Here is a 26,587-nt window from a genome sequence, read left to right as displayed (position 1 = left end):
CCAAATTTGAACCTGAACTGATCCGTATTAGATGTCCTACCAAGATGTCAAAATATTGTCCTCAGAAAATTAAACCAACAACTCACCTTTTCTATTACATAAACAATACATGTGTATTGTAGTAAATTCGGCCCAAGTGTAACTAATGTTAATATTTAGTGTATATAGATTTAATATCTTCAGACAAACCCTATACCACTCAGAAGAGATCTGACTGTTTATATGGCAGTGCTTATGTCCTCAATTAGGCTATAAACTCCATGAGGAAAACCCCTTTACCATAACTCTACCTCCCCCACTTCAGTCAGTTTCTTTGGGAGGGAATATGGGAAAGGTTATAAATGCTTCCTTCATTAGCATGTATTCATTCATACATTCATTTGACAAACGTTTTATTGCACTCCTAGTATGGAGCTGGGTAAGGCCTAGGGAATTCAAAGGTACATGCCCTTAAGACAGGTCTTTTTCTTCTCAAGAAATTCACAGATCTGATACACGAATAATTATTTTACTAAGTACTTGTGCAATTTTAGAGTGATACGTGGAAGTATTAAGAGAGCACAGAAGAGAGGGCAAAGAGAGTCAGGAGGTTGTTGAGGGAAGTTTCCTGAGGGAGGTGACACTGGTCGGACCGTGCATGGGCAGAGGACAAGGGGAGAAGAGGAGTGAGGAATACGAATTTCAGGGTCCCTTCCTGTGTCAGCAGCAATTTCTGTTCCCTCACCACTCGCATGATAAAACTGAAGTTCAACGTTAGACTAGGGATCCCTCCCGTACCTCAAACTCGGAAACTGAGAACCAAGGGCAAAAAGACTGGGCTAAGGAGCCAAGGCTCCCAGCCCCTAGAGAGCCTCACTGAGTCCTAGGAGGGCGGGGCAGAGCTGGAGGCGGGGCGGACAATGGGTGCACTAGAGCGGGCTGGGCCCCGCCCGCCACTGGGGGCTGGCCCAGGAGTACGGCGTTGGTTGGTTGTGCGCGTGAATCGACCTCTTATGATAGGCCGCGTAGGGCTGATCGCAGGGCTTTGATTGGCTCACTGGGCGCTGAGCGGACATAGCCTGTGGCGGGTCGTCGGGGAGACAGAGAGGAAAAAGAGAGTAGTGGTGTTAGGCCTAGCGGGCGAACTGAGGCTCCTGGCTGCTGGGCGGTGTCCAGAGATCCGCGGGGACCAGGCGCCTGGGGTTCACGCCACACTCCAGGAGGTGCCTGAACGAGCAGGCTGGCCAAGAGTAGCGGCCGGGAGACCCACGGGCCGGGACCATGGGCTGCTTCTTCTCCAAGAGGCGGAATTCTGAAAAAGAGTCGCAGCCCAAGGGCGAGGAGGAGCCACCGAAGCAGTACAGCTGGGACCAGCGCGAGAAGGTAACCAGAGTCCTGTAGCCTCTGGTCTCAGTCCTCCAGAGCCACTCCGCAAGGGGTCCCTTGTGGCCCGGGAGGGATGAGGGGATCGGCCCAACAGCTGGCTCTCTCTCTCCCCCCCTCTCGCCTTCTCTCTCTCCCTCCCTCTCTGCCTCCGTTTCTCCCCCTCTTCCCACTCCCTCCCTCTCGTATTTGAAGTCAAGATGAATGACTTTTGGAGGAACCACGAAATAAAGCGCTAGAGAGGGCGCTACGGAAGCGCTGAAAGGAGGCTTAGACTTTGTACAGGTAGATGCCCAAGTTAAACCCCTGGAGGCTTTGCCGCGGCTCCACACCCTGACCTGCGGTCCCAGGATGGCCTCCAGAGAGGGAAGGAGAGCCGGCAATGCCGGAATCTCAAATCTGCTCATTTCTCCCGCAGCGCTGAGCGGGGTTTTGTCCAGTCCTCGAGTTACACATGGGACTGATTCTCATCTCTTTCGCGGCTTATGTTCTTTCTGGGGCTGTTTTCTCTTTTGTCTACCCTAGCCAGTAAATCTCTTTGGTACCTAATGGTATATTCCACTGCTGAATTTTCTTACACAAGTGGACTGTTCAGCTTACAGCTCTGCTTCCCCCACTCTTCCAGTTATCCTAAAGGAATAATGAAAATATAATCAGTCTTGGAATGTGTGTTAAGACTGAATGGTGAAAATAACCAGCAGAAACCAGGCAGTATTTACTGTTGCTTTAAATGAATGAATAAACTCTAATTTTTACTTTAACATATAGCCAGAAATTAAAAAGATTTGAAAATGTCCACTACGCTTGCACAAAACACACTTAGTCATAAATTTCATAATGCTTCCTATTTCTACATAGTTCTCCATTGGTGTTTAGTAAAATACTTTGAATACATTTATCAATTTTTTTCTTCCAAACAAAATGAGACATTTTTTAAATGGGTATTGTGAAGTTAACTCCTTGGTTAATGTTACATATCTTTTTTTAAATTTTATTTATCTTTATTGTTGAAAGTATTACACATGTCCCCCTTTCCCCCCCCCCATTGACCCCCTCCACCCTATACCCCTCCCCCAGGCCTTCACCGTACTATTGTCTGTGGCCATGAGTTATGCATATATGCATATAAGTTCTTAGGTGAATCTCTCCCCACCCACTCCTGCCTTCCCTCTGAGATTCGTCAGTCTGTTCCATGCTTCTGTATCTCTGGATCTATTTTGTTCATCGGTTTATTTTGTTCATTAGATTCCACATATTAAGATCATGTGCTACTTCTTTCTCTGACTGGCTTATTTCACTTAGCATAATACTCTCCAGGTCCCACCATGTTGTCTCATAGGGTGAGGGATCCTTTTTTACAGCTGCATAGTATTCCATGGCACAAATGTCTGAAAAGATGCTTGATATGATTTCAGTCTTCTTAAACTTTTATAGACTTGTTTTGTGAATGTGATGTATCTTTATCCATGAATGCTTTATGGTACTTTTCTTGTTAATGTTTTGATTTCACAGACCTGCCTGTGTGGTTTCCAATCCCCAGAAGAATTTATTCATGTGAACTTGGTTCTCCAAGTGTCAGATTTAAGAAAGTGGATGCTTTTTGCAGACTGCTCAGCCCCATATTTCTGCCCCTGTTTCTCAGATCATTCCTGGTGTATTTATTCTCTCTTATCCCTACTTGTAGCAGGGTTTATAATGTAGGAATGGAAAGTATTGTGCTTTCTGTCATACAAGAAGATTGTACTTATGGTTTAAAATTACTTGGTGGACACTTTTTAAAAATATATATATATCTTTATTGATTTCAGAGAGAGGAAAGAAGAGGGAGAGAGAGAGACTGAAACATCAATGATGAGAGAGTCATTGATCGGCTGCCTAGCCCGCAACCCGGGCATGTGCCCTGACTGGGAATCGAACCCCAATTGCCTGGATCCCAGGTTGATGCTCAACCGATGAGCCACACCCGGCCGGGCATGGTGGGTACTTTTTAAAAGACTCATTTCCTCAGCCTTAGTATTTCTAACAATGCTGTTTAAGCTTCAACTGTCTGCCATAGAGAAGGCTGTGTATTTATTTTTATTTTAGCTTTTTGTTTTGAAATCATAGGCCAAAACTAAAGTGCTTTTGTTTTTTATTTAGAGTAATCTTGGTTGCCCTCTAAGTCATTACTTTATAATAAATTGTTTTATAATTAATCATAATTAATATGATGTTTGGGTTTCTTGGAATCTCATGTTAGTTAATCTTGCTCCTTTTAGGTAAATGGGTGTGTTCTGTGATTTTTTTTTTTTTCCTTTTGATTTTTGGCTAAGAAAGTAAATTCGTTGAAAAATAGAAGAAGGGACGCCAACATCTAAGCTTTCCCCCCAAATGAGCTTATAGTAAACTTTCAATTGTCGACATTATTTTGAGTTTACAGGGAACATTCTTTGGGAACACTACTAGGTACTTTAGTTGTAGAGATGTAAGAGATGTTCCTGGGTATGTTAAATAAGCTCATGTTTCTGGGTATGTGTATAATAAAAGTTAAAATCTTGATCAACTCAACTAATCAAAATTTTTCTAAATGAGCATTAGATTCTGAAACACAGCCCAATTTTTAAATCTTTTGGACTATTAGAGAAAGAGAATTACCAGCTTACATTTCAAGATAATGGAGACACCACATTTCTCATCATTGCTTTTTCTTTTTGGAGTTTTCTTTCTTTTGGAATTACTAGGAATTCACTCTGGGGTACCTCATTTATGATAACCTGCTACATTTTATATGATTTAAAGATTTTTTTTTCTAGTTTCTTACCTCTCATGAGGCCTATTTGGGCTAGTATGCAAATGTTCTGTATTAGTCTAATTATGCTTTTACCGAGGTTAACATGGTCTTTCTTGCTCTCAGAAGATTGTAACTGTATCTTAAAAGCAATAGAATGCAAATACAGAGCACAAAACATAAATGAGATATGTTGCATATATATTAACAGAATCGTTTGTATTAAAAGGCTTCTATAACATGATCATGGAGTATATAGCATATACAGTTTTAAAATTATATCAGACAATTACTATTCAGCTTGTAAGACTTTAGGTGTAAAAACAAAATGTGTTGCCTGAAAAGTTTCCTCACAACTTGGAAAAATCATGTTTAAATTTTTCCTTAGGTTGTGTAATCAGAGTATCTTTATTGAGAGGCATCCTCTGGGTTTTGGGTTTTGAGCTGTGTAATTGGGTCAGTCTTAGGGGACAGGAGCTAGGAGAAATTGTCTCAATTAGAAAGAATGCTTGGCGACTAAGTGTTGTCATGGTGACTGATACTGTAATCAAGAGTGTAAGTTCATTTTCTGTTGCTGTTGACTTTAAAAAAAGAAAAAAAAATAGCTTACTGTACAATTACTACATTTACATGATGAGAAATATTTTTGGATTGTAAGATCTGTGTTTAAATCATTTAGAAATGCTTTTATCCTTGTTATCTATATGCTGCCTCTCATAGCTAGGCGAATTATTCAATATGTATATGTACTAAAACACCAAGGAAGAATCAAAATGATAAGAATTATCCCTGCCCTTGAAGAGCTGACTGGCTTTTTTTTTAGTTGAAATCTTTAAGTACAGAGGGAAGATGAGTGGAGTGGTACAGAAAAGTAGATTTCATTTTCCTGTTAGTCATACCAGTACTCCTCCTAGATGGTAGAAATAAATGATAGAATAAATATGAAAATTATGATTTTTGAGTATAGACAGCACATCCTGTATCTGTTACATCTGCCTCATATTCTAAAGGAATCATACTAAACAAAAACCTTATACCAGAGATTCAAGTAACTGCATTTTATTCAGTGTCTGTTGTGGAACTTTGGATAAAGCAGCCAATTTGTGCATTTCAGTTTCCTCGGCTATAACATGGGACAGTGCTAAAGATTTCTCCACTGTTTAACAAGGTAAAGGCCTGTCTGAGGAAGAGGGGTTAGATAGTAATGGTCACCTCAGAGGATAGAAATAGACCAGAGGTTAGGAAGGACAGAATTGATCTTAACATAAGACAGGTCATAATTCCCCTAGTTGTTCATCAGTGGAAGTGTGGCTTTGTGAGAAACTGATCTCCATGTGAGTGAAAACGTTCAGAAGTGAAAGAAGTGTCTGCATTGATTGGGGGCTAGATGCTGTTTTAGCCTTTTAAGTACATAAGGTATTCTGGTTATCCATTGCTGCCTACCAAACCACCTCGAAACTTAATGGCTTAGAATAATGGCAAGTACTTATTTTTTTCACAACTCTGCAATTTGTGTAGGGCTTATTAGGTTTGGACCTATGCTATATGTGGCATCAGCTGGGTCAGCTTGACTAGGGGCTGGAGGATCTGCTTTCAATATGACTTAATCACAGAGCTAGCTGGCAAGTTGATTCTGGCTTTCATCTGGGAGATCAGCTGGGGCTGAAGGCCAGAGATCTCTTCAGGTACCCTGGGCTTCTACACAGCATGATGGCTGGGTTTCTTTCTTTTTCTTTTTCTTTTTTTAATATATCTTTTATTGATTTCAGAGAGAGGAAGGGAGAAGGAGAGAGATAGAAACATCAATGATGAAAGAGTCATTGATCGGCTGCCTCCTGCACGCCCCCAACTGGGGGGTATTGAACCCACAGCCTAGGCGTATGCCCTGACCGGGAACCAAACCACAATCTCTGGGATCCTAGGTCCACGCTCAACCGCTGAGCCACGCCCGGCCAGGCTGATAGCTGGGTTTCAAGAGTAAGTGTCCTAAGAGAAACTGATAGAAGCTGCATGGCTTTTTCTAACTAGCCTTTTAAGTGATGTAGCATTAATTCTGCCACATTCTGTTGGTTGAGGCAATCTCAAATGTCCACCCACATCCAAGGGGAGGAGACTTCTTGATCGGAAGAGTGTCAGAGAATTTGTCAACATATTTTAAATCCTTTACATAAAGTTGTTCTTTTAAAGGAAATCGATAATTCTTTGTTTATTCATTTAAAAAATAGTTTTATTGAGAGAGAGAGATAATTCATATACCATACAATTCACTCATTTAAAGTGTACAATTCAATAGTTTTAATAAGTTCACAGGGTTATGTTAGCATCACTATGCTCTAATTTTAGAACATTTTTATCCCCCACCAAAGAAACCCATACCCACTTCCCTTCTCTCCTGCCCCTGAAAACCAGGCTTTTACTTTCTAACTCTATAGCTTTGCCTATTTTGAACATTTATCAATGGAATAATACAATATATGGTCTTTTGTTACTGGCTTTTTTCACTTAGCATGTTTTTTGAGACTCATCATAGTGTAAGCACGTATCAGCACTTTATTCCTTTTCATTGCTGATTATCATTCTATAGAATAGATATTCACTTATCCATTGACCAGTTGATAGGCATTCAGGTTATTTCTACTTTGTTATCATTATTATTATTATTATTATTAATCCTAAGCTGAGGGTATTTTTTCCACTGATTTTTAGAGAGAGAGAGAGGGAGGGAGGGAGGGAGAGAAGGAGGGAGAGAGAAAGAGAGAGAGGGGAGGGAGAGAGAGAGAGAAAGAGAGAGAGACAGAGGCAGGCACACAGACATCATGAGAAAGACACATCAATAGGTTGCCTCCTGCACATGCACTGACTGGGGGCGGGGATTGAACCTACAGCCCAGGTACATGCCCTTGACCTGGAATCAAACACGCAACCCTTGGTGTGAGGGCCAATGCTCTAACTACTGACCCATGCCGGCCAGGGCTGTTTCTACTTTTTAACCATTATAAATAATGCTGCTATGAATATTTGTTTACAAGTTTTTGTGTAGACATGTTTTAATTTCTCTTGGGTATATACCTAAGAGTGGAATTCTTGGGTCATACAGTAACACTATGTTTAACTTTTTGAGGATCTGCCAAACTGTTTTTTTTTTCCTTTTTAAAAAAAGTATTCATTTTAGGGTAGGGGGAGGGAGAGGAGAGAGAAACATCAATTGATTGCTCTCTGTATGTGCCTGACTGGGGATCAAACCTGCAACCTTCGGTGCACAGGATGACACCTATACAACTGAGCTAAATGGGCCTGGCCAAACTGTTTTTCAGAGTGTCTGCACGATTTTGCATTTCCACCAGCAGTGTATGAGGGCTCCAGTTTCTTCACTCATAAAGTTTTGACAAAGGGGAAAAGCACGGGGAGTAGAAAGTGTGTGGGACTAGGTTTTAATTTGTATTCTACACTCCACTACACCTCACTGATAAAGTAATTTAGCTTTTCTAGCCCCCAGTTTCCTAAGATTCCTTCCAGCTCTCATTCTTTGAGCATTTCATGAGGGGAGGTAAGCATTGCTAGAAGCATTCAGGCAAATTTTGGTGGAAAAGGGAATGTGATAAGATGTAAAATTAAATTAAGGTTAGATAAGATGATAGTGGAGAATCCTTTCCAATTCTAAAATTTTATAATTCTATGTGTTTATGTATTTAGTAACATGGTGAGCTAATATAAATATAATACTTCACCTTCTCTCATCATCAGTGTATAAAGGACAAGGTACTGGTATTTATTATTTCTGTAATTACATGGCACTGCCATTTTCATTTGTGAAATAACCTTTTAGCTACATAGCTATGTGACCCTGAAACTGACTTAATGTTTAAATTTTAAATAATTTATTTTAATTAAAGCATAATTTACGTACTGTAAAATTTATCCTTTTAATTGCACAGTTCTTTGAATTTTGATAAATGAATACAGTCAGTAATTACCACCACAATCAAGATATAGAACAGCCTGGCCGGGCATGGCTCAGCGGTTGAGTGTCGACCTAGGATTCAGACAATCAGGGTTCGATTCCCGGTCAGGGCACATGCCCGGGTTGCGGGCTCGATCCCCAGTCGGGGGTGTGCAGGAAGCAGCCTATCAATGACTCTCTCATCATTGATGTTTCTCTCTCTCTCTCTCTCCCTTCCTCTCTCTGAAATCAATAAAGATATATATATATTTTTAAAAAGATATAGAACATTTCCATCATCCCCCCCAGATTTCCTCATGCTCCTTTGTAGTCAACCCTGCCTCCAGCCTTTGATCAGTCTTTTTATCCCTATAAGTTTTGTCTTTTTTAGAATGTCATATAAATGGAATCATATAATATATAACCTTTTCACTTAGCATGATGCTTTTAAGATTCATGCATGTCATGAATCTTACTTTTTTTTCTAAATATGTTTTTATTAATTTCAGAGAGAGGAAGGGAGGAGGAGAGAGAGAGATAGAAACATCAGTGATGAGAGTCATGGATCAGCTGCCTCCTGCATGCCCCCCCCCCAAGGATGGAGCCCACAACCCAGGCATGTGCCCTGACCGGGAATCGAAATGTGATCATCTGAATCATAGATCAACACTCAACTGCTGAGCCACACTAGCTGGGCAGGAGTTCCTTTTTATTGCTGAGTAGTATTCCATTATGTGAATGGTACCACATTTGTTTATCCATCACCAGTTGAAGGACATTTCAGCTATTTCCAATTTTAGTAATTATAAATAAAGTTGCCATAAACCTTTGCATACAGGCTTTTGAGTGAACATAAGTTTTCATTTCACTTGGGTGAATACCTAGAATTGGGATTGCTGAGTCATATGGAAATTGTATATTAAACCTTTATAAGAAACTGCCAAACTATTGTCCAAACTAATGGTGCCATTTTGCATCCCCACCAGCAATGGATGAGAGATTCAGTTGCTCTTTATCCTCATCTGCATTTGGTATGGCCAGTTTTTCAAAAACTTTTAGCCATTCTAATAGGAGTGTAGTTTAATTTGCATTCTGTGGTTTAATTTGCATTTCCCAGTGACTAGTGATTTTGAGCATTTTTTCCATGTACTTATTTTCTATCCATATATTTTCTTTGGTGAAGTGTTTATTAAAATCTTTTACCATTTTTACTGGGTTATTTGTTCTCTTGTTGTTGAGTTTTGAGAGTTCTTGATGTATCCTAGATACAAGTCCCTTGTCATATATGTGTTTTGCAAAAAAAAATATTTTCCAATTAATGACTTGTATTCTCTTAACAGTATCTTTCAAAGAACATAAGTTTTTAATTTTGAAAAAAGCACAATTTTCAATTTTTTCCTTTTTGGATTGTGTTTTTGGTTTCACATCTAGGAAATCTTTGCCTAAGATTACAAAGATTTTTTTCTCCTGTTTTCTTCTAGAAGTTTTACAGTTCTTGGTTTTATATGTATGTCCTGTGATCCATTTTGAGTTCATTGTTCTATATGGTGCAAGGTATGGGAGATACGTTTTAGTTTTTACATATAGATGTTCAATTGTTCCAGCACCATTTGTTGAAAAGATTATCCTTTCTCTATTGAATTGCCTTTGCACCTTTGTCAACTCTCTATTCTGTTCCATTGATTTATGTACCTAGTAAACATTGGTTTCTGTTTGAATATGATTGTGTACTTAGGAGCCAGACTGCCTAGGTCTGAGACTGAGCTCAAACACTTACCCCGTGACCTTGGGCAAGTTATTTAGCCTCTGGGGACCTCAATTTTCTCATCTATAAAACAGAGATAATTATAGTACACAACCCTCATAGGGGTTTTATGAGGACTGAGTGAATAATTATAAAGCATATAGAATGGTGGCTGGAACATATATAGTGCTTCTTATATTCCATCTTATTTTGAACTTCTATCCAGACTGGATTTCCATTGAAATTAACAAATCCCATTATTTCATCTCAGGTTATCATTATGGAAGTTTAACTGTGGAGATGAATTTTTTGTTGTTGCTGTTAATCCTCACCCAAGGATATTTTTTCCATTGCTTTTTAGAGAGAGTGGAAGAGAGGGGGGAGGGAAAGAGAGGGAAGAGAGAAACATCGATGTGAGAGAAACACATTGATTGGTTGCCTCCCGCACACACCCCAGACTGGGGCCAGGGATCGAACCTACAACCCAGGTACTTGCCCTTGACCAGGAATCAAACCCGAATCCCTTCAGTGTGCGGCAGACTGATGCTCTAACCACTGAGCAATGCCATCCAGGGCTGTGGAGATAAATTTTAATGAAAATTTTACATCCCTGCTCAGTAAAAGACTAAGATGTCCACTTTTGTTTTCTGTTAGGAAAATAATGTTTAACTTAGTTTATTAGGTGTATCAGGTGAATTCTAACTTCTGAAACATTTCTTTGATTTTGAAAGTATATCCATCACCTTTTACATGTTGTAGTAAGAAATACAGCCCAAACTAAGCTCACTTCATAAGTGACTCTCATGAAAAAGGTAATTTAAAACGTGACCTTTCCATGTTTATGATTTTAGGCACTTCATTTGAGAACTAGTAACTTATGCAAAATTATTATGGTACGAAGCTTAAGATTGTTTATTATTTTTGTTTTAAAGAACTTTGAGGAATTGTTCAGAAAGTACAGCAACATAAGTCCTAAGTTTCTTCTTTGTAGACCATATTGACAGTCCAGATAATTTTATACTATAGAATTCTTTAGCTATAGGATCTTCAGCTATAGGATTAATTTCTGTCCATGAACTAAGAGAACTGAGGTGTCCAGAGGAAATACTTAGAAGAATAGTAAATTACATTGAACTCCTCAGCATTGGTAGCTGTTACAGACTGACTGTTTGTGCCCCACCCCCAAATTCATATTTAGAAACCCTAACTCCCAATGTGGCTGTATTTGTAGATGAGGAAATAATTAAGGTTAAATGAGGTCCGAAGGGTAGAGTCCTAATCTGACAGGATTAGTATCCTTATAAGAAGAGGAATTAGAAAACTTGCCCTGTACCCACCAAGGAAAGGCCGTGTGAGGATATAGAAGGAAGGCAGTCATCTCCAAGCCAGGAAAAGAGTCCTTACCAGAAACCAACCCTGATGGTACCTTGACCTTGGACTTCCAGCCTCCAAAAATGTGAGAAATAAATTTCTGTCATCTCAACTACCCAGTCTGTGTTATTTTGCTGTGGCAACCAGTCTTAGTCTGCTTGGGCTGCTAAAACAAAATACCATAGACTGGGTGGCTTAAACAACAGAAATTTATTTCTCACAGTTCTAGAGGCTGTGAAGTCCAGGATCAAGATGCCAATAGATCAAGTGTCTGGAGTCAAAGATTAAACACATCCGGACATTAGGTAAAGAGGTGAAAACATTTTATTCAGTAACTACTGACAGTGGGGGAAAGAGCTGAGCTCTGTTCTGATTGGGGCGATTTAAAGGAACAATAATGGGGAGGGGGAAACAGGCTTAGTAGAGTCAGAGAAGTGAAAATTACACGGTTGGTCAGTGTAAGCGCTAGTAGGCCAGCTGCCTGTGTTAACTGGCCACTACCAAAGTTAGGGTTCTACCCTCCCACAGAGACTGGCAGACAGAGGCCCTGTCCTTCCAGATAATGAATTTCAAAGGAATGGCTCTTAGATCCTTGAAAAAGATATTTCTGAGTTGTAAGAGATACATATTCACAATTGTAAGTCCTTTTTAGTAAATGCTCTAAGAAAGGAAGGTCAGGGGCCTATCTTCAGGTGTTGGCTACAACAAATAGTAAATTTTCCTGGCGGAGTTGAGCTTTCTCAGGCAGGCATTTTAATGAGGGGCTGGGGTCATCCTAGGGACATGGTTTTGTGCTGCTAGAAGCTATGCTAGAGTTTGGTCAAGTCTCTTAGTGCAGGGCTTTGTACGGAGTTGCCATGTGCCAAGAGTTCTGCAGTCCTCACTGGTGAAGGCCTACTTCCTGTAGTTAGCCGCCTTCTTGCTGTGTGCTCACTGGCCTTTCCTGGGTGCTTGCCGAGAAAGAGAAAATCTCCTTTCTCCTCATGAGGCCCCCATCCTCATGATCTCATATAAACCTAATTAGCTCCAAAAGACCCCACCTCCAAATACTACCACTGTGGGGTTAAGCCTTCAACATGCGAATTTTGAGAGGACACAAATATTCAGTCCATAACACAGCCCAAGCAGACTAAGACAGCAGCTACAACTACTGATATAGTACTAACTATAATATATTATAATTAATATAGTTGAAATTTCTGTTAAATACTATAAATCTTATAATATTCAAAAATCATTTCCCATGCAAAAAATATTAGCTAAGTTCCTTTAAATAACAGGTTTTAACTGTTTTATTTTTAAATTTTTATCCAAACATTGGTTTGTTACCTAGTTCATTTTCATAAATATGCTTACAAATGTTTGAACTTGTTATCTGTGTCTTAGACAAGGATGATTTGGCCAGAATCTTGAACCCCAAATTAATTTCCCAGGAAAATCCACGCAAAACTTTACCTACAAGTTTTAAGGAGTTTCTGATACAATGAGATAAACCATAAACTGAAGCTTAAAGACTCCTCTTGCCCATGGAGTTTGAGGCCTTGGTAGAAATGGGCCAACTCCTGGACTACTTTTCCTTACACCTATTGGTGGCACTTTTGATCTTCTCACCCCTACTGTGGAAGGTGGATTGATGCCAAGAAAATAAGCTGAAGAAGACCAGAGAATGTTTTTACCTTACTTAAGGCTTAAATCAGGGCTGACTTAAGCCACTTTTGCATGTTCCCTTTTCCCACCTTAAGACCTGGACTAGATAAAAATCCCATTAGCCTGCTCCATGTCCACACTCCCATCCCCTTCAACTGGCTCTTCTATGCCTCACCTTCCTTTTACTATCCAAATGTAAACAGGAAAGACCCAGGATTGGCATTAAAAGGAGTGCCTCTGCTTGGCTTTGTGTATAATTATCTTCTCTTCCTACTCAGAAGTTGGCCAGCTTGAACAGTAAACTAAGTGAATGTCCTGAGGAATCCCATGTTGTTGTTGATTAATATGAGAGTCTTTTTTGGGGAATGGAATGGAAATGGGATGCGAAGAAGTGTGTGATCATCAGACTCAGTTATCTTTCACTTTTGTTTATTCAAGAGACACCTGGAGACCACTTTCCTTAGGTTATACTCTAAAGTAATGAAGATTAAGTCATTAAAATGGATTCAACAAGGATGTGTGGTACCAGGCACTGTTCTAGGTGTGAGGGGGAAACGGGTGAGCAAACCAGATAATCCCTTCCCTCATGGAGCTTATGTTCTAATGGAGGGAAGGGGGATGACAAACAATAAATATAACTCATATATGTATGTTAAAGGAAGCTGTGTTTTGGAGAAAAATAAAGATGGGTGAAAAGGTAGTTTTGGAGGAGGTGTTTCAGTTTTAAATAGATTGGTTACAGGATTCCGGCCCAGGGCTTACATACAATGTAGTAGGGGACATGGGCTGGTATTTAATATAATGTAGGTACTCAGAAAAGGAGAGCAGGCTCCTGGTTGAGGGAACTGGAAAGCTTCACAGAAAAGTTGGACAGGTAGGCAAGTAGAACTAGAAGAGAGCCTTCTGGACAAAAGAGAACCAGAGGGCACAGACAAACCACAGCAAGGGCTTCAGATCTACTGAAGAATCAAGTTTCCATAGGCGGGTGACAGGAGTTAGGACTAAAATGTAATTTGATATTATATAGTGGTGACTTACAATGAAAGATTTTCTAATACTGAATCATTTTCACACATCCTGGGATAAATCCAACTTGGTTGAAGTGCTTTCTCTTTTTATAAGATTGGTTTAATTTGCAATTTTTTTACATCTATAGGCATGCATGAAATGGACCTATACTTTTCTTCTATTGTTATGTCTGATTTTCTTACTAGGGTCTTGCTGGGCAGGTTAGTAATGAGTTAGGACTGTTCCTTCTTTTTCTGTTGTCTTTAAGAGTCTGCATAAAACTGGGATGAACAAAATTGGAATCTGCTTATAAAACCATCAGGGCCTGATGTATTCTTTGTGGAAACACTTTACCCACTACTTCTATTTCTTTAGTAGTAACAGCTTTTTTAAAAAATTCCTCACCCAAGAACATTTTCATTGATTTTTTGAGAGGGGAAAGAGAGGGGGGGGGGAGAGAGAGAGAGAGAGAGAGAGAGAGAGAGAGAGAGATGTGAAAGAGAAACATCAATCGGTTACCTCCAGTCCAACTGAACCCTAAACCTAGGTATGTGCCCTGACCAGGAATCTACCCGAGACCTTACTGCATATGGGAGGATGCTCTAACCAACTGAGCCACACCGGCCAAGGCAGTAGTAATAGCTTTTTATTTAAGCTTTTAACTTCTTGAATTAGTTGTAGTAAGTTGTTTTTAAGAGAGTTCATTTCATGAACAAAATCTTTTTTAAATTGTTGGTATATAGCTGGTGATATTATTCTTTTTAACTTCTACTTTATTCATAGTTATATTAGTCTACTGTTTCTGTTTTCATTCTTTTCTTGATCATTTTTGCCAGAAGTTTGCCTACTTTTTAGTTTTTTTCTCCACAAAAACTATTTTTGGCTTTGCTGATGTTTTCTCTTATATATTCTATTTCTAAACCATTAATCTCTGATTATTTTCATCTTTTTTTCTTCTACTTTTTTTTTTTAATATACCTTTATTGATTTCAGAGAGAGGAAAGGAGAGGGATATAGAGAGAGAAACATCAATGATGAGAGAGTCACTGACCGGCTGCCTCCTGCACACCCCCGACTGGGATCAAACCTGCAACCTGGGCATGTGCCCTGACTGGGAATTGAACCCCGATCGCCTGGATCCTAGGTCCAAGCTCAACCGCTGAGCCACGCCCAGCTGGGTGTTCTCCTTCTACTTTCTCTAGATTTATTCTGTTGTTATTTTTTAATTTCTTAGATTTATTCTGTTGTTATTTTCTAATTTCTTAAGATGGACATTTAACTCATTAATTTTGAGTCTTTATTGTGGCTATTTATGATTATAGATCTCCCTCAAAGCATCATTTTTGCTGCATCCTGTATGTGGTGTCTTAACATTTAATTCTAAATATTTTAAGATTTTGATTCATCCCATCTTGCTCTTCTCTACCACTGCTCTAGTTCCAGCCCTTTCTGGATTACTGCAACGGCCTCTGAGATCCATGGTCCACTTTACCTTATTCTTACCAGAATAATCTTCCTGAAATATAAATGTTGCTTACGTAAATCCTTTTGTGGTACCCTAATGTCCGTGAATAACTTCTAAGATTTATAATATGGACCCTGCCTACCTCTCTAACTTTATCCACTCCCATTCCAGTATCACTGGTAACTCTAAACCACTTTCAGTTTTCCTCATACTGCCTATGAGTTTTATTTTGTTCATTCTTTCACTTTTACCTGGTGTGGAGAAAGGATCCTTTACTCCCACCCCTTTTACCTGGTGAACTCCAGCTTATTCATTCTCTCTTTGTACAGGGAGTCTTACACCCCTACATCCCCTGCCCCAGGTGTCTCTCCTCTGTGTTTCCAGAATATTCTGGGCATTTCTCATTATACAGTCAGGTAGGTTTTTAAAAATCTGTTTAGGTTAGTGTTTACTTCTCTTATGGAAAGAGCTGGTCATATTCATTTTAGTGTCTAAAACAATGTTTGGCGCATATTAGGTGTTCAAATGGTTGAATGACTAAAGATCTAGAAAATTAAAGTGACTTTTTCAAGATCATGTTGCTCATTGGTGACAAAATTGAGACTGGAAAATAAGTAACTCTTTTGTTGCATCATGCTAGAGACCAGTGCTCCTTCTAATGCATTATGTAAAACTGGATAAGTACCATATTTATTGTGCAATATTGAGTAAATCACTTTAAGCTAGTTTGATAATGATTAAGGTGATTAAAGTATTGAATTTTTTACAGACTGTATCTATGGGAACCTGTTTCTGGTACACTAATAGTTTTGCATAAAATTTATATACCCACAAAGAGGTAAAACAGTGCAAGTACATTCAAGTAATTTGGAAAAATCAAAATGGCCTTTTAGTGACTGTATTTTGATAGGTCAAAATTTTTAAATTTACTGTTAAAAAGTAATCTAAAAGATTCCAGGCATACTGTTTACAAAATTATGTGAGCTTCAGGTTAGAATATGTAAGGGTGGAAATGCTGTAATTTAAAAAATTACATAGTAGGGAATAGCTCAATAAATGTTTGACTCAAACTTGTACATGAAAGTTCTGACATACCGTGATTCTTATACCTTCAGGTTCTTCCATTTTCTGGAGCATATTGCAGAACTCAGTCAGGGTTTAGAAACTAAGACCCATTCATCAATTTATGGAAGGATAAATATATTTCAATTTGAGTATATTTCCAATTTCAGAAGTGTTTAAAGAAGCAGAAGTTTTAAAAGTGAAGCATCAGAAAAAGGATCAGAGCTGAAATATTCCTTAATATCATCCAGTATTCTGTGTGTATGTGTGAGAATTTCCCTGTTTCAAAAAAGTGTTTTTACAGTTGGTATGTTGAAATAGGATCCAAACAATGTCCACACAACAATGTTGATATGTCCTTGAGTCTTCCTTTATCTATAACAGTTTCCTCTCCTGTTTTTCCCTCATGCTTTTTACTTATTGGAAAAAAAAATTGTCCTATTCATTTTCTAACTATGCTGCAAAGTCAGAGAGAGTAGGAAGTATTAAGAATTTCAGCACTAAGAATTGTGCCTGGCACCCAATAGACAATTAATATTTGTTGAATAATGTTAATAATACTCAAGGTCTGTCTTTGTCCCTGCAGGTTGATCCAAAAGACTACATGTTCAGTGGACTGAAGAATGAAACAGCGGGTCGCTTACCTGGGAAGGTGGCAGGCCAACAATTTCTCATTCAAGACTGTGAGAACTGTAACATCTATATTTTTGATCACTCTGCTACAATTACTATTGATGACTGTACTAACTGCATCATTTTCCTGGGACCCGTGAAAGGCAGCGTCTTTTTCCGCAACTGCAGAGATTGCAAGTGCGCACTAGCCTGCCAACAGTTTCGTGTGCGAGACTGTAGAAAGCTGGAAGTCTTTTTGTGCTGTGCCACTCAACCCATTATTGAGTCCTCCACAAATATCAAGTTTGGCTGTTTTCAATGGTACTACCCTGAATTAGCTTTCCAGTTCAAAGATGCAGGGCTAAGTATCTTCAATAATAACTGGAGTAATATCCATGACTTTACACCTGTATCAGGAGAACTCAACTGGAGCCTTCTTCCGGAAGATGCTACTATTCAGAGCCATGTTCCTCTGCCTACTACCAAAGAGCTCAGCGCTGTCCGCATTTCCACAGAAGCCAATAGAAGTATCGTTCCCGTAACCCAGGGTCAGAGACAGAAGAACAGTGATGAATCATGCTTAGTGGTATTATTTGCTGGTGATTATACTATTGCAAATGCCATGAAACTAATTGATGAGGTAAGGAGAGAGAGAAGAGAAACAGAAATACACCTGGATAAAAACACTCTGCTTTCCAGAGAACTTTCATTCTTTTCAAATTGGCTATTAGAAATACAGATAATCCTTAAGTTATAGGATTGTCTGTAAACTGGTTGTTTAGGCCTCAAAACACTTTCCCAAAGAAAAATTTTAAAAATATTATTTGATTCAGTAAGCACTTATTACGTGCAAGTTACTCTGCTACTGTATTTCGTTGATTATAGTATGCCCATTTGTTTTTGTACACTTTTGTTACCTGATACACATCTTACAATTGATAGCAATTTAGAGCTGTTGAAATGTAGTATATGCTGGGTTTGGAGATACATTGACAAAATTCTCTGCCCTCAAAGAACTTCCATTCTTTGTAATAAATAATTTCCATGGAAGCTCATGAAAGTGTAGTACTGCATAGTAAAGCATGTCCTTTTATAATTATTTAGTGGGGAAATTTATTTGGTGTTTTAATTGGTTAGGAGACAGGGAAGTCATTTAGGAATGCAACTTTTGGACCCTGTTGTGACCGTGAGAGCAACCTTCACATAACTCTCCTTATTGTCCTTTGCCCTCTTGCAGAAGAATGAGGTGGGAGCTGGGATAGCAGAGGTCATGGGCTCATGAAGAGGGGCTTTGGGTGAGTTTGTGAATAGAGAAAAGTTCTTTGGGTAGCAGCTTCCACTTGAAAAATAACTGGGGGTGTAGAGGTTAGGGGCTCCAGAAGCAGCAGTTCCTGTTTGGTGGGTGCTCCGGTGGGGAGGCAACGGTAGGATATCTGATTATCCATTAATCAGATGTTCTTCAGGAGGAGCCTGTTTGAATTTAAAAAATCAAACTTACAGAAATGGAGAAGTAAATGGAAAACTCAGCAAGTCTCTTTTGAATGGACTTTTAAAGAGTTGTAACAGTTATGTCAAGAGGAACAATCTTAAGGGGGGGGGGGATACTAAAATGACTACCTCTTGTAGATATGCAGACAATGTAGAAAACCCATGTCTGAAATCTGCAAAGTATATCTGAGTTCTAGTTTTCTTTTTCTTTTTTTTAAAAATATATCTTTATTGATTTCAGAGAGAGGAAAGGGGGGAGAGAGAGAGAGAGAGAGAGAGAGAGAGAGAGAGAGAGAGAAACATCAATGATGAGAGAGTCATTGATCGAGCCCGCAACCTGGGCATGTGCCCTGACCAGGAATCGAACCCTGATCGCCTGGATCCCAGGTCAACCGCTGAGCCACGCCCGGCCGGGCCTGAGTTCTAGTTTTCAAAACAGAAGAAGCCAAAATATAATTTTAAGACTGATATTTTATTGTTTTATTATACCAATCTGATGAAAACATGCTATGAATCTGGTAAGATATGGAAAAAAGTGTTTCTAGCCTTTGAGCTAGTAATATGTTAATTTAACACCTGAAAGGAAAATATTTTCATTATATTGTATGGAGATTTAAAAAATGCTTCATACAGTTTTCTAAAGATGTAATTATTCAGGTTAAACTCCTTTTTGGTAGGTAATGAGGAGCAGACATAAAGAATATATAGTATGTTTAAATAAAAAAGCCATTAAAACAAACATTGTCTTCATAAGTCATCAGGTGTTCTTAACCTCTGTATCTGATGTATAAAATGACAGTGTTGTGTGCCCTTGCAAGAAATATGACCAGGAAGAGTAAGGTTGTTTAGATGCCTTTCTGGAATACAAAATAATTAAAACAAACAGAAATCTAATAATAATGATAATAGCTAACATTTATATAGTGTTTACTATATACCAGGCACTGTCGTAAGGAATTTAACTCACTTAATTCAGAATAACCTATGAAATAGGTGTCATTGTTCCTCTTTTTACAGATAAGGGAAATGAGCCACAGGGAGGGTAAGTAACTTGCAAAAGGTCACTCAGCTGGTAAATGCAGAGCCATGACTTAAATTCAGGTAATGTGGCTTTGTAGGCTGCATCTTAACCTATGCTGCCTCAGTGGTAAAGGAAAGTTGCTAAATCCCTGGTGGAGCAGGAATGTGACCAAAAGTGCATGGAGTCAAGACAGATACTGTCATCCAGCCTAGAAGGAAAAGCCCTGGGACTTTTTGGCTAGTTGTCCTACCTAATTCTGAAATCACAAAATTAAGAAATGAAAGGAGAACAAAAAGAAGAAAATGTCAAGTACATGTGAAGAGGGTATCAAAAAGTGCTGAAAACCAGTGACCTAAGAGATTGCTTTTTTTTTTTTTAAGGAAGCTTGAGTTCTTAGGAAAGTATATGTAGAAGCTAGTTAATTCTGAGATGGAAAATAATAAAACTTGAGTCTTTCTTGAATTATAACACAAATATCTTAGAACAATCTTAGACTGGAACTGTGATTACTAACTCTTGTGATACTCTAGGAGTATCACAGAATTTTGTTTAACTTATTTCTACAAATTAAACATATTACAATGTGGGTTTTTTTTGAGATAGGAAGTATAAAACTTGAGAGGGTAGAAAGTCCAGAAAAGCTGGGTAAAGCAAAAAGCACATTCCATACGGAGTCAAGAGAAGTTCCTGGGCCTAGTTACCTAAAAATCAGATTTATTGCTTGATGTTACTTAGATCACAGATATGTACCAGATAAATTAGGAAAAAAGTAGTTTGAATTTTTAGAAGTGTTACATAATTCAAGTTGGGCAGTTACCACTACTTTAAAGTCTTTAAAAGTAGAAGAATTTTCATGAAAAAGAGTCTTTTCAAATATCTACAGTGAAATATCAAAATAAAGTTTCATAGTTCATTATTTGTTTTTAGGTAATGGTATTGTGAATTAGTCATCTTACTTTTGTCAATTTATGTGTCTGACTATAAAATGAGAGGTGACGAGCAGCCTGGAAATTAGAAACAGATGTAGGATTGTTTCTAATATTTTAAGTAACTTTGCAGTCATCATCTGGCAGTGATGTCCCTGTAATTTTCTGCTACTTTTTAATTTGTTTCTTTTTTTCTGAGTTGCATTGAGGGCTGTGAAAAAAAATTTGAGTTTGAATCCAAGTTGATGGAATGGTCTGGAATAATGTAGTCATAGGATGAAATACTATTAACCATTAAAACTGACTTTATAGTAGAATAACTGGAAAATGTTCACAGTTAAGTATGTGAACATTTGTAGATTATATAAGTATCTGATCTTTTTTAAGTAGATAAGTCTGGAAAGTTATATATACTAAAATGTTAACAGTTGTGGTTATTCTTAGGAAGTGACTTAAGAGAAAGGTATTCTTTTTTGTAGTTCTATGGATTTTACAATGAACATGTATTATTTCTATAATGAGTGGAAAAGTAAACTGGGAGGGTAAAAGGAAGTATACCTATATGGCAGTGACACCTTTGAGTGTGCACCTTGGTTGATATTTCTTTTTCTATTTTTTTGTTTTTCAAATGTTCTGTATTGTGCATATTATGTTACTTTCATATTAAAAACCCAGTAGACTTTGCTAAAAAATTAAGTGCTTGAATGACTGCATTTTTAAAAACTAATATTTTAAAAATTAATATGTACTCATTGTAGGAAACTATAGAAATAAAGAAGAGTAGAAATAAGTTTAAAAATCATAATGTACTGTACTTTGAATAATCTTTTTTTTTTTTAATCCTCATCTGAGGATATTTTTTCCATTGCTTTTCAGAGAGAGTGGAAAGGAGGGGGGGGAGAGAGAGAGACATCGATGTGAGAGAGACACATCGACTGGTTGCCTCCCACACGTGCCCCGGCCAGGGCTGGGGAATAAGCCTGCAACCAAGGTACATGCCCGTGGCCAGAATCAAACCTGTGACCCTTCATTCGGCTGGCCGACACTTAGCCACTGAGCCAAACCGGCTAGGGCTGAATGATCTTTTTAGGAATAATTTTTTATTTATTTAGTCTGTAATCAGATTGTATTTTTTTAAATAAATGTTTTTATTATTGACAATACTATAGATGTCTCCCATTCCCGCCCCCTCCCCTTTACCTAACCCCTACACCCCACCCCAGGCCTTCACCACACTATTGTCTGTGTCAATGGGCTATGCATACAAGCATATAAGTTCTTTGGTTAACCTCTCCCCCCACTACCACCCCCGGAGATATGTCAGTCTGTTCCACGCCCCCATGTCTCGGGACTTATTTTGTTGGTCAGTTTTGTTCATTAGATTCCACAAATAAGTGAGATCGTGTGATATTTGTCTTTCTCTGATTGGCTTATTTCACTTTGCATAATAATCTCCAGGCCCATCCATGCTGTTGCAAAGGGTAAGAGATCCTTCTTTTATACAGCTGCGTAGTATTTGATTAATTGGATTTTAATCACAACTCTGTTACTTAATAGTTGTGTAACCTTGGGCAGGTTTCTTAACCACTATGTGCCTTAGTTTTCTTATCTGTAAAATGAGGATAATAATAGTACCTACTTCGTGAGAGGGTTAAGTGTATTATACACCTAAAGTGCATAAAACTGCCTGGTACAAAGTAAGTACTCCATAAATGTAATCTATCATTATTGTGCTATACTCTATAAGTTTGTATCATGCTTTTAAAAATTATCATTGTTACGTAAGCTTTTCTCCATTTTATTATTTATGTTTAATGACAATGTAACATAATTTACTTAACCATTCTCCTTTCATTGGACATTTTGTTGTATCACCAAACTAAGGTTTCCATCTGTTAGTTTCAGTCAAAAAATTTTTAATTATGTTTAAAATTTCGAGGGATCATTAACATTTGTTTGACTCTTTATCTTAGCATAGGCATTGTAGTACTAGTTCTTAACCAGAACCACCCATCTGGAAGAAAGAATGTTATATATGTGAAAACATGTTACAGCAAACACTCTGAATTAGAGTTATAACTAAAACAAAAATCAGTGTGCTGTGTCACATTTTATACAGAAAAATACTAGGAAATATTGTTTTAATCTCAGAAGGTCTTTTAAAAATCTAAGTGAAATTCTATTTTCCACAGATGGTTCGTTCAGGCTTTTTCCTGATTCAGACAAAGGAAGTATCAATGAAAGCTGAGGATGCTCAAAGGGTTTTTCAGGAAAGAGCACCTGAATTCCTTCATCTTCTGAACAAAGGTACCTTCTGGATGACTGGTATATTTCTGTGGTTGTCCTCTTGACGTGCTGATTTGATTTACTCTGGCCTTTAGCTTTTCTCTTACATTGCCTTCTCTTTCTCATTTGTTTTATGTTTTCTTCCTACTACTATTCAGAAATGTTCGAAATCAGACATTACATTTTTTTCCTATTGTCTTTCCTTTATTCTATTGTCTTAGTACTGAAAAGTCACATTTATGCGCTTTATTATTATTATTTTTAATTATTTTATTATTGTTGTATTGTTGTACTATACTGAGTGGCCATTTCATCCTCCCTGCCCAGGATTACAAAGCACTTGATAAGGATTATTTCTGTCTTTGGTGTGCTTTGAACATACATGAAAAGTAAGAACTATAAATAAAATGCTATCATATTTATGTATTTGATATGATTGATTAACTTGCCATGCATAATTAGGATTGTTTTTCCCAGTGGGCAAATGCTACCAATAAATTTCAGATACTGGAAATATGTCTCCAAACAGAGGAACTAGAGTTGGTGTGCCCTTCTGTATTGAAGGTGGACAGAGTACTGCTTTTCTTTGAGTGGGAACATTGTTTGCTTAAGGCCCTTCAGACTTCTTGAGTGGGCTGAGCAAATATGTAGAATAATATGCAATACTGATTGGGTATACCCTATAAAGACAGCACACCTGCATTAATATGTTCTTTATGTATAAATAAGTTTAATAAACTACAAAACCTTGTATGAAAATGTTGGAGGATTGTTAAGATAATTTTAATAACTAATGCTGGGTGTGACTCAGCCCTTAAGTGTTAATACAGTATTTCATATACTTTTGTGGTTACTGTAATAGTATCAAGAACTTGCTCCAAGCCAGAGCATGAATATCTACTAGATTATATGTACGAAATTAAGACCTAGCTCCTTTGATGCAACCCTTTTGACATGGGAGCATTCTGATTGAACCTTGAAAATGAACCTTTAAACTTGCAGCAGCTTTCAGAAATTTAATCAAGTAATAAGTGTAATGGGTTTCCTAAAATGTGAGTATCAGGGATGAATTGAGCATATGAGTAGGTCTACATTAATGATTTATATACTCACGTAAATGTTAGTGAAGTGGTTTCATCAAATTGCCCTAACCCAAATACAATGTCTGCGTTTAAGTAACACAACATTCCAGATGGAAAAACTACAATGTTCTGTACCCGCAAAAGGTAGAACTAGCCCGGCCGGTATGGCTCAGTGGTTGAGCATTGAACTGTGAACCAGGAAGTCATGGTTAGATTCCTGGTCAGGGCACATGCCTGGGTTGCAGGCTCAGTTCCCAGTGAGGGGTGTGCAGGAGGCAGCCAATCAATAACTCTCTCATCATTGATATCTCTATCTCTTTCCCTTCTTCTATCTGAAATCAATGAAAACATTAAAAACAAAGTACAACTAAAACCAGTAGGCAGATGTTATAGGAATTTCAGCAAATAAGTATCCTACAAACAGCTCTTAAAACCAGAGATGCCCATAGGAAGTACTCAAACACTAATGAAGTCATGTCTAAAGGTCATAGGAGCCAGCTTGAAGGAGTTTCCACTGGCCAAATTTGGGACAATTTGAGCATCAGAAAGAATAGTGAAGGGAACTGATTTAACAACAGAAACCCATACATCCATAGTGATAATAAAAAGGGGGGGTTGCCAGTGTGACTCGGTTGAGCGTTGTCCCATGCACCAGGAAGTCGCAGGTTCAATTCTTGGTCAGGGCACACGCCTGGGTGGGTTTTGGGCTCAGTCCCCAATAGGGGCGTGCAGAAGGCAGCTGATTAATGTTTCTCTCTCATGGATGTTTCTATCTCTCTCTCCCTCTCCTTCTGAAATCAATAAAAACATATTTTTTAAAAAGGAGGGAGGGAATACAGGAAAGCTCTTCTGCTCTTTACAGAATACTGTGAGCTAATAAAAGTAGAAGAAATGATAGACTTTGGAAATCACCATTTTCCAACCCCCAGTATAATGATTAATTCAGACAAAGATTATCAGTAGATGTTAAAATTATGGGGGTAAAAGGTGATAAGAAATAGGACATTTATATATTCTAATTCAAAGGGGAAGTATACCTTTACAGCAGAGATTTGGGGATCACCACATTAACCCAGTGATCAAACTTGGCATTACTGATGGTAGGGCAGCCTGACATTGTATTTCTTGTGATGTGACACAGTAAAAAATATATAACATTACCCATGAAGTATTCTTGCCAAAAATATTTAACCTGAATCTTATCGAGCCAAGACTTAACTTACAGTTTATAGGAAAGAAAGGAAATCTAGGGAAATGTTAAATGACACCATGAAGAAACAATGAGACAAATCCAAAATAGAAGACATTCTACAAGACAACTGGCTAGGCCTCTTCAGACAACATCCTGGAAAGCAAACAAAAATAAGAGGTGAATTCTGTAATAAAAGAAATATAACAACCAAATGCAAGGAATGAAACTTGATTGATCTTGGATTGGAGTAGGGTGAGCTGTAAAGCTGTAAAATACATTTTTGGGAAAACTGAGGAAGTTTGAAGATGATATCATGGAATTATTATCAGTATCCTTAAGTATGATAATGGTGGTGTGGTTATATAGGAGATGCATGCTGAAGAGTAAGGTCTGCTGTTTTCCAATGGCTCAGCAAAAGCTAAACGAAGTGTGCATATGCGCACATGTAGCATATGATAAAGCAAATCAGTATATAACCTTGTCCTATGTGTGTCTATTTAAAGCAGGGGTGGGGAACCTTTATTCTGCCAAGGGCCACTTGGATATTTATAACATCATTCAAGGGCCACATAAAATTATCAACTTAAAAATTAGCTGTGAAAAAGCTCCTAGATTTATTGACGTTCAAGTCCCGTCTGCGGTTGCCTTGGCAGGGACAGACCAAATGATTTCGCCAGACGTTCCCCATCCCTGATTGAAAGACACCTTTTTAGTGTATATAATGGATTCATTAACATTGAATTTAGAGCCAGTAGCACTATAATTCAGGCATAAATGAAGCTTACCTAACAGATATTTTCTCGGTAAGGCATATCACAGCCTTCCTAAGCTTAGGAACATTATACAGCACTTCAGCACTACATTTGTGGGCCATTTTAAATGGCAAAATCACTGTGAAAAGGACACTTGTTTACAGAATGAATGCTGAAACAAAAAGGCAGAACATCACTTTGTTCATCTTCACCTGGGAACATGCATGTCAGGCAACTCAGATTTTTTTGCCATTCTGTGTGTGTCCACAAATGACCATGAAAAAACTGCAAGTATCAATTTGAGGGTTACAAGTAAATTTTGCCAAGTAGGCAGATTCGCAAATAAAGAATCCACAAATAATGAGGATCAACTGTATATGTATTTCATGTTAAAATTTTTCCTTTAAGCATCCTGCAAGTTTTGATATGATGCATTTTCATTTAATTCAGGGTTTGGCAAATATGGCCTACTGTATGTTTTATAAATGAAGTTTTATTTGGAGCACAGCCACAATCATTATCGTATCAATTGTTCTGCAGATTTCCTATCTGGCCCTTTACAGAAAACATATGTTGTTGACCCCCCGATGTAGTTCAGAATATTTTTTTAGTTTCCCTTAAGACTTTTCACTTGATCCATGGATTATCTAGAAATATATTGTTTAATTTCCAAACATTTGGAGATTGTCCAGATGTGTTTCTGTAATAGATTTATAGATTAATGCTATTATGGTCCGAAAATATACATTGTATAATTTCTATTTTCTTTATTCAAAGTTTGTTTTGTGGCACAGAATATAGTGTATCTTGGTGAATATTCTATATACATGTAAAAATATATAATCTGGTTTTGTTTGGTATA

The 26,587-nt window shown here is 38.0% G+C and overlaps 1 protein-coding gene across 3 annotated transcripts in view; it reads left to right on the top strand.

Annotated features, from left to right (window-relative positions):
- Window positions 1–1,048: 1,048 nt before the first annotated feature.
- The window catches only part of RP2 (RP2 activator of ARL3 GTPase), a 38,582-nt gene continuing 13,043 nt past the window's right edge, over window positions 1,049–26,587 (top strand). For 2 of the 3 annotated variants that reach the window (XM_081125865.1, XM_081125863.1), the window contains exons 1-3: window positions 1,049–1,362; window positions 16,953–17,618; window positions 22,606–22,720. In XM_081125865.1, coding sequence (XP_080981991.1) covers window positions 1,261–1,362; window positions 16,953–17,618; window positions 22,606–22,720 — 883 coding nt within the window. In that variant the 5' untranslated portion in view covers window positions 1,049–1,260. The remainder of the gene's footprint in view (window positions 1,363–16,952; window positions 17,619–22,605; window positions 22,721–26,587) is intronic. The other variant, XM_081125864.1, reaches the window with a different exon arrangement.

Source organism: Miniopterus schreibersii (assembly GCF_964146895.1).
Source record: "Miniopterus schreibersii genome assembly, chromosome: X".
Lineage (NCBI taxonomy): Eukaryota > Metazoa > Chordata > Mammalia > Chiroptera > Miniopteridae > Miniopterus > Miniopterus schreibersii.
The sequence above is the reverse complement of the archived record's forward strand: the minus strand, read 5'-3'. Positions and strand labels throughout refer to the sequence as shown.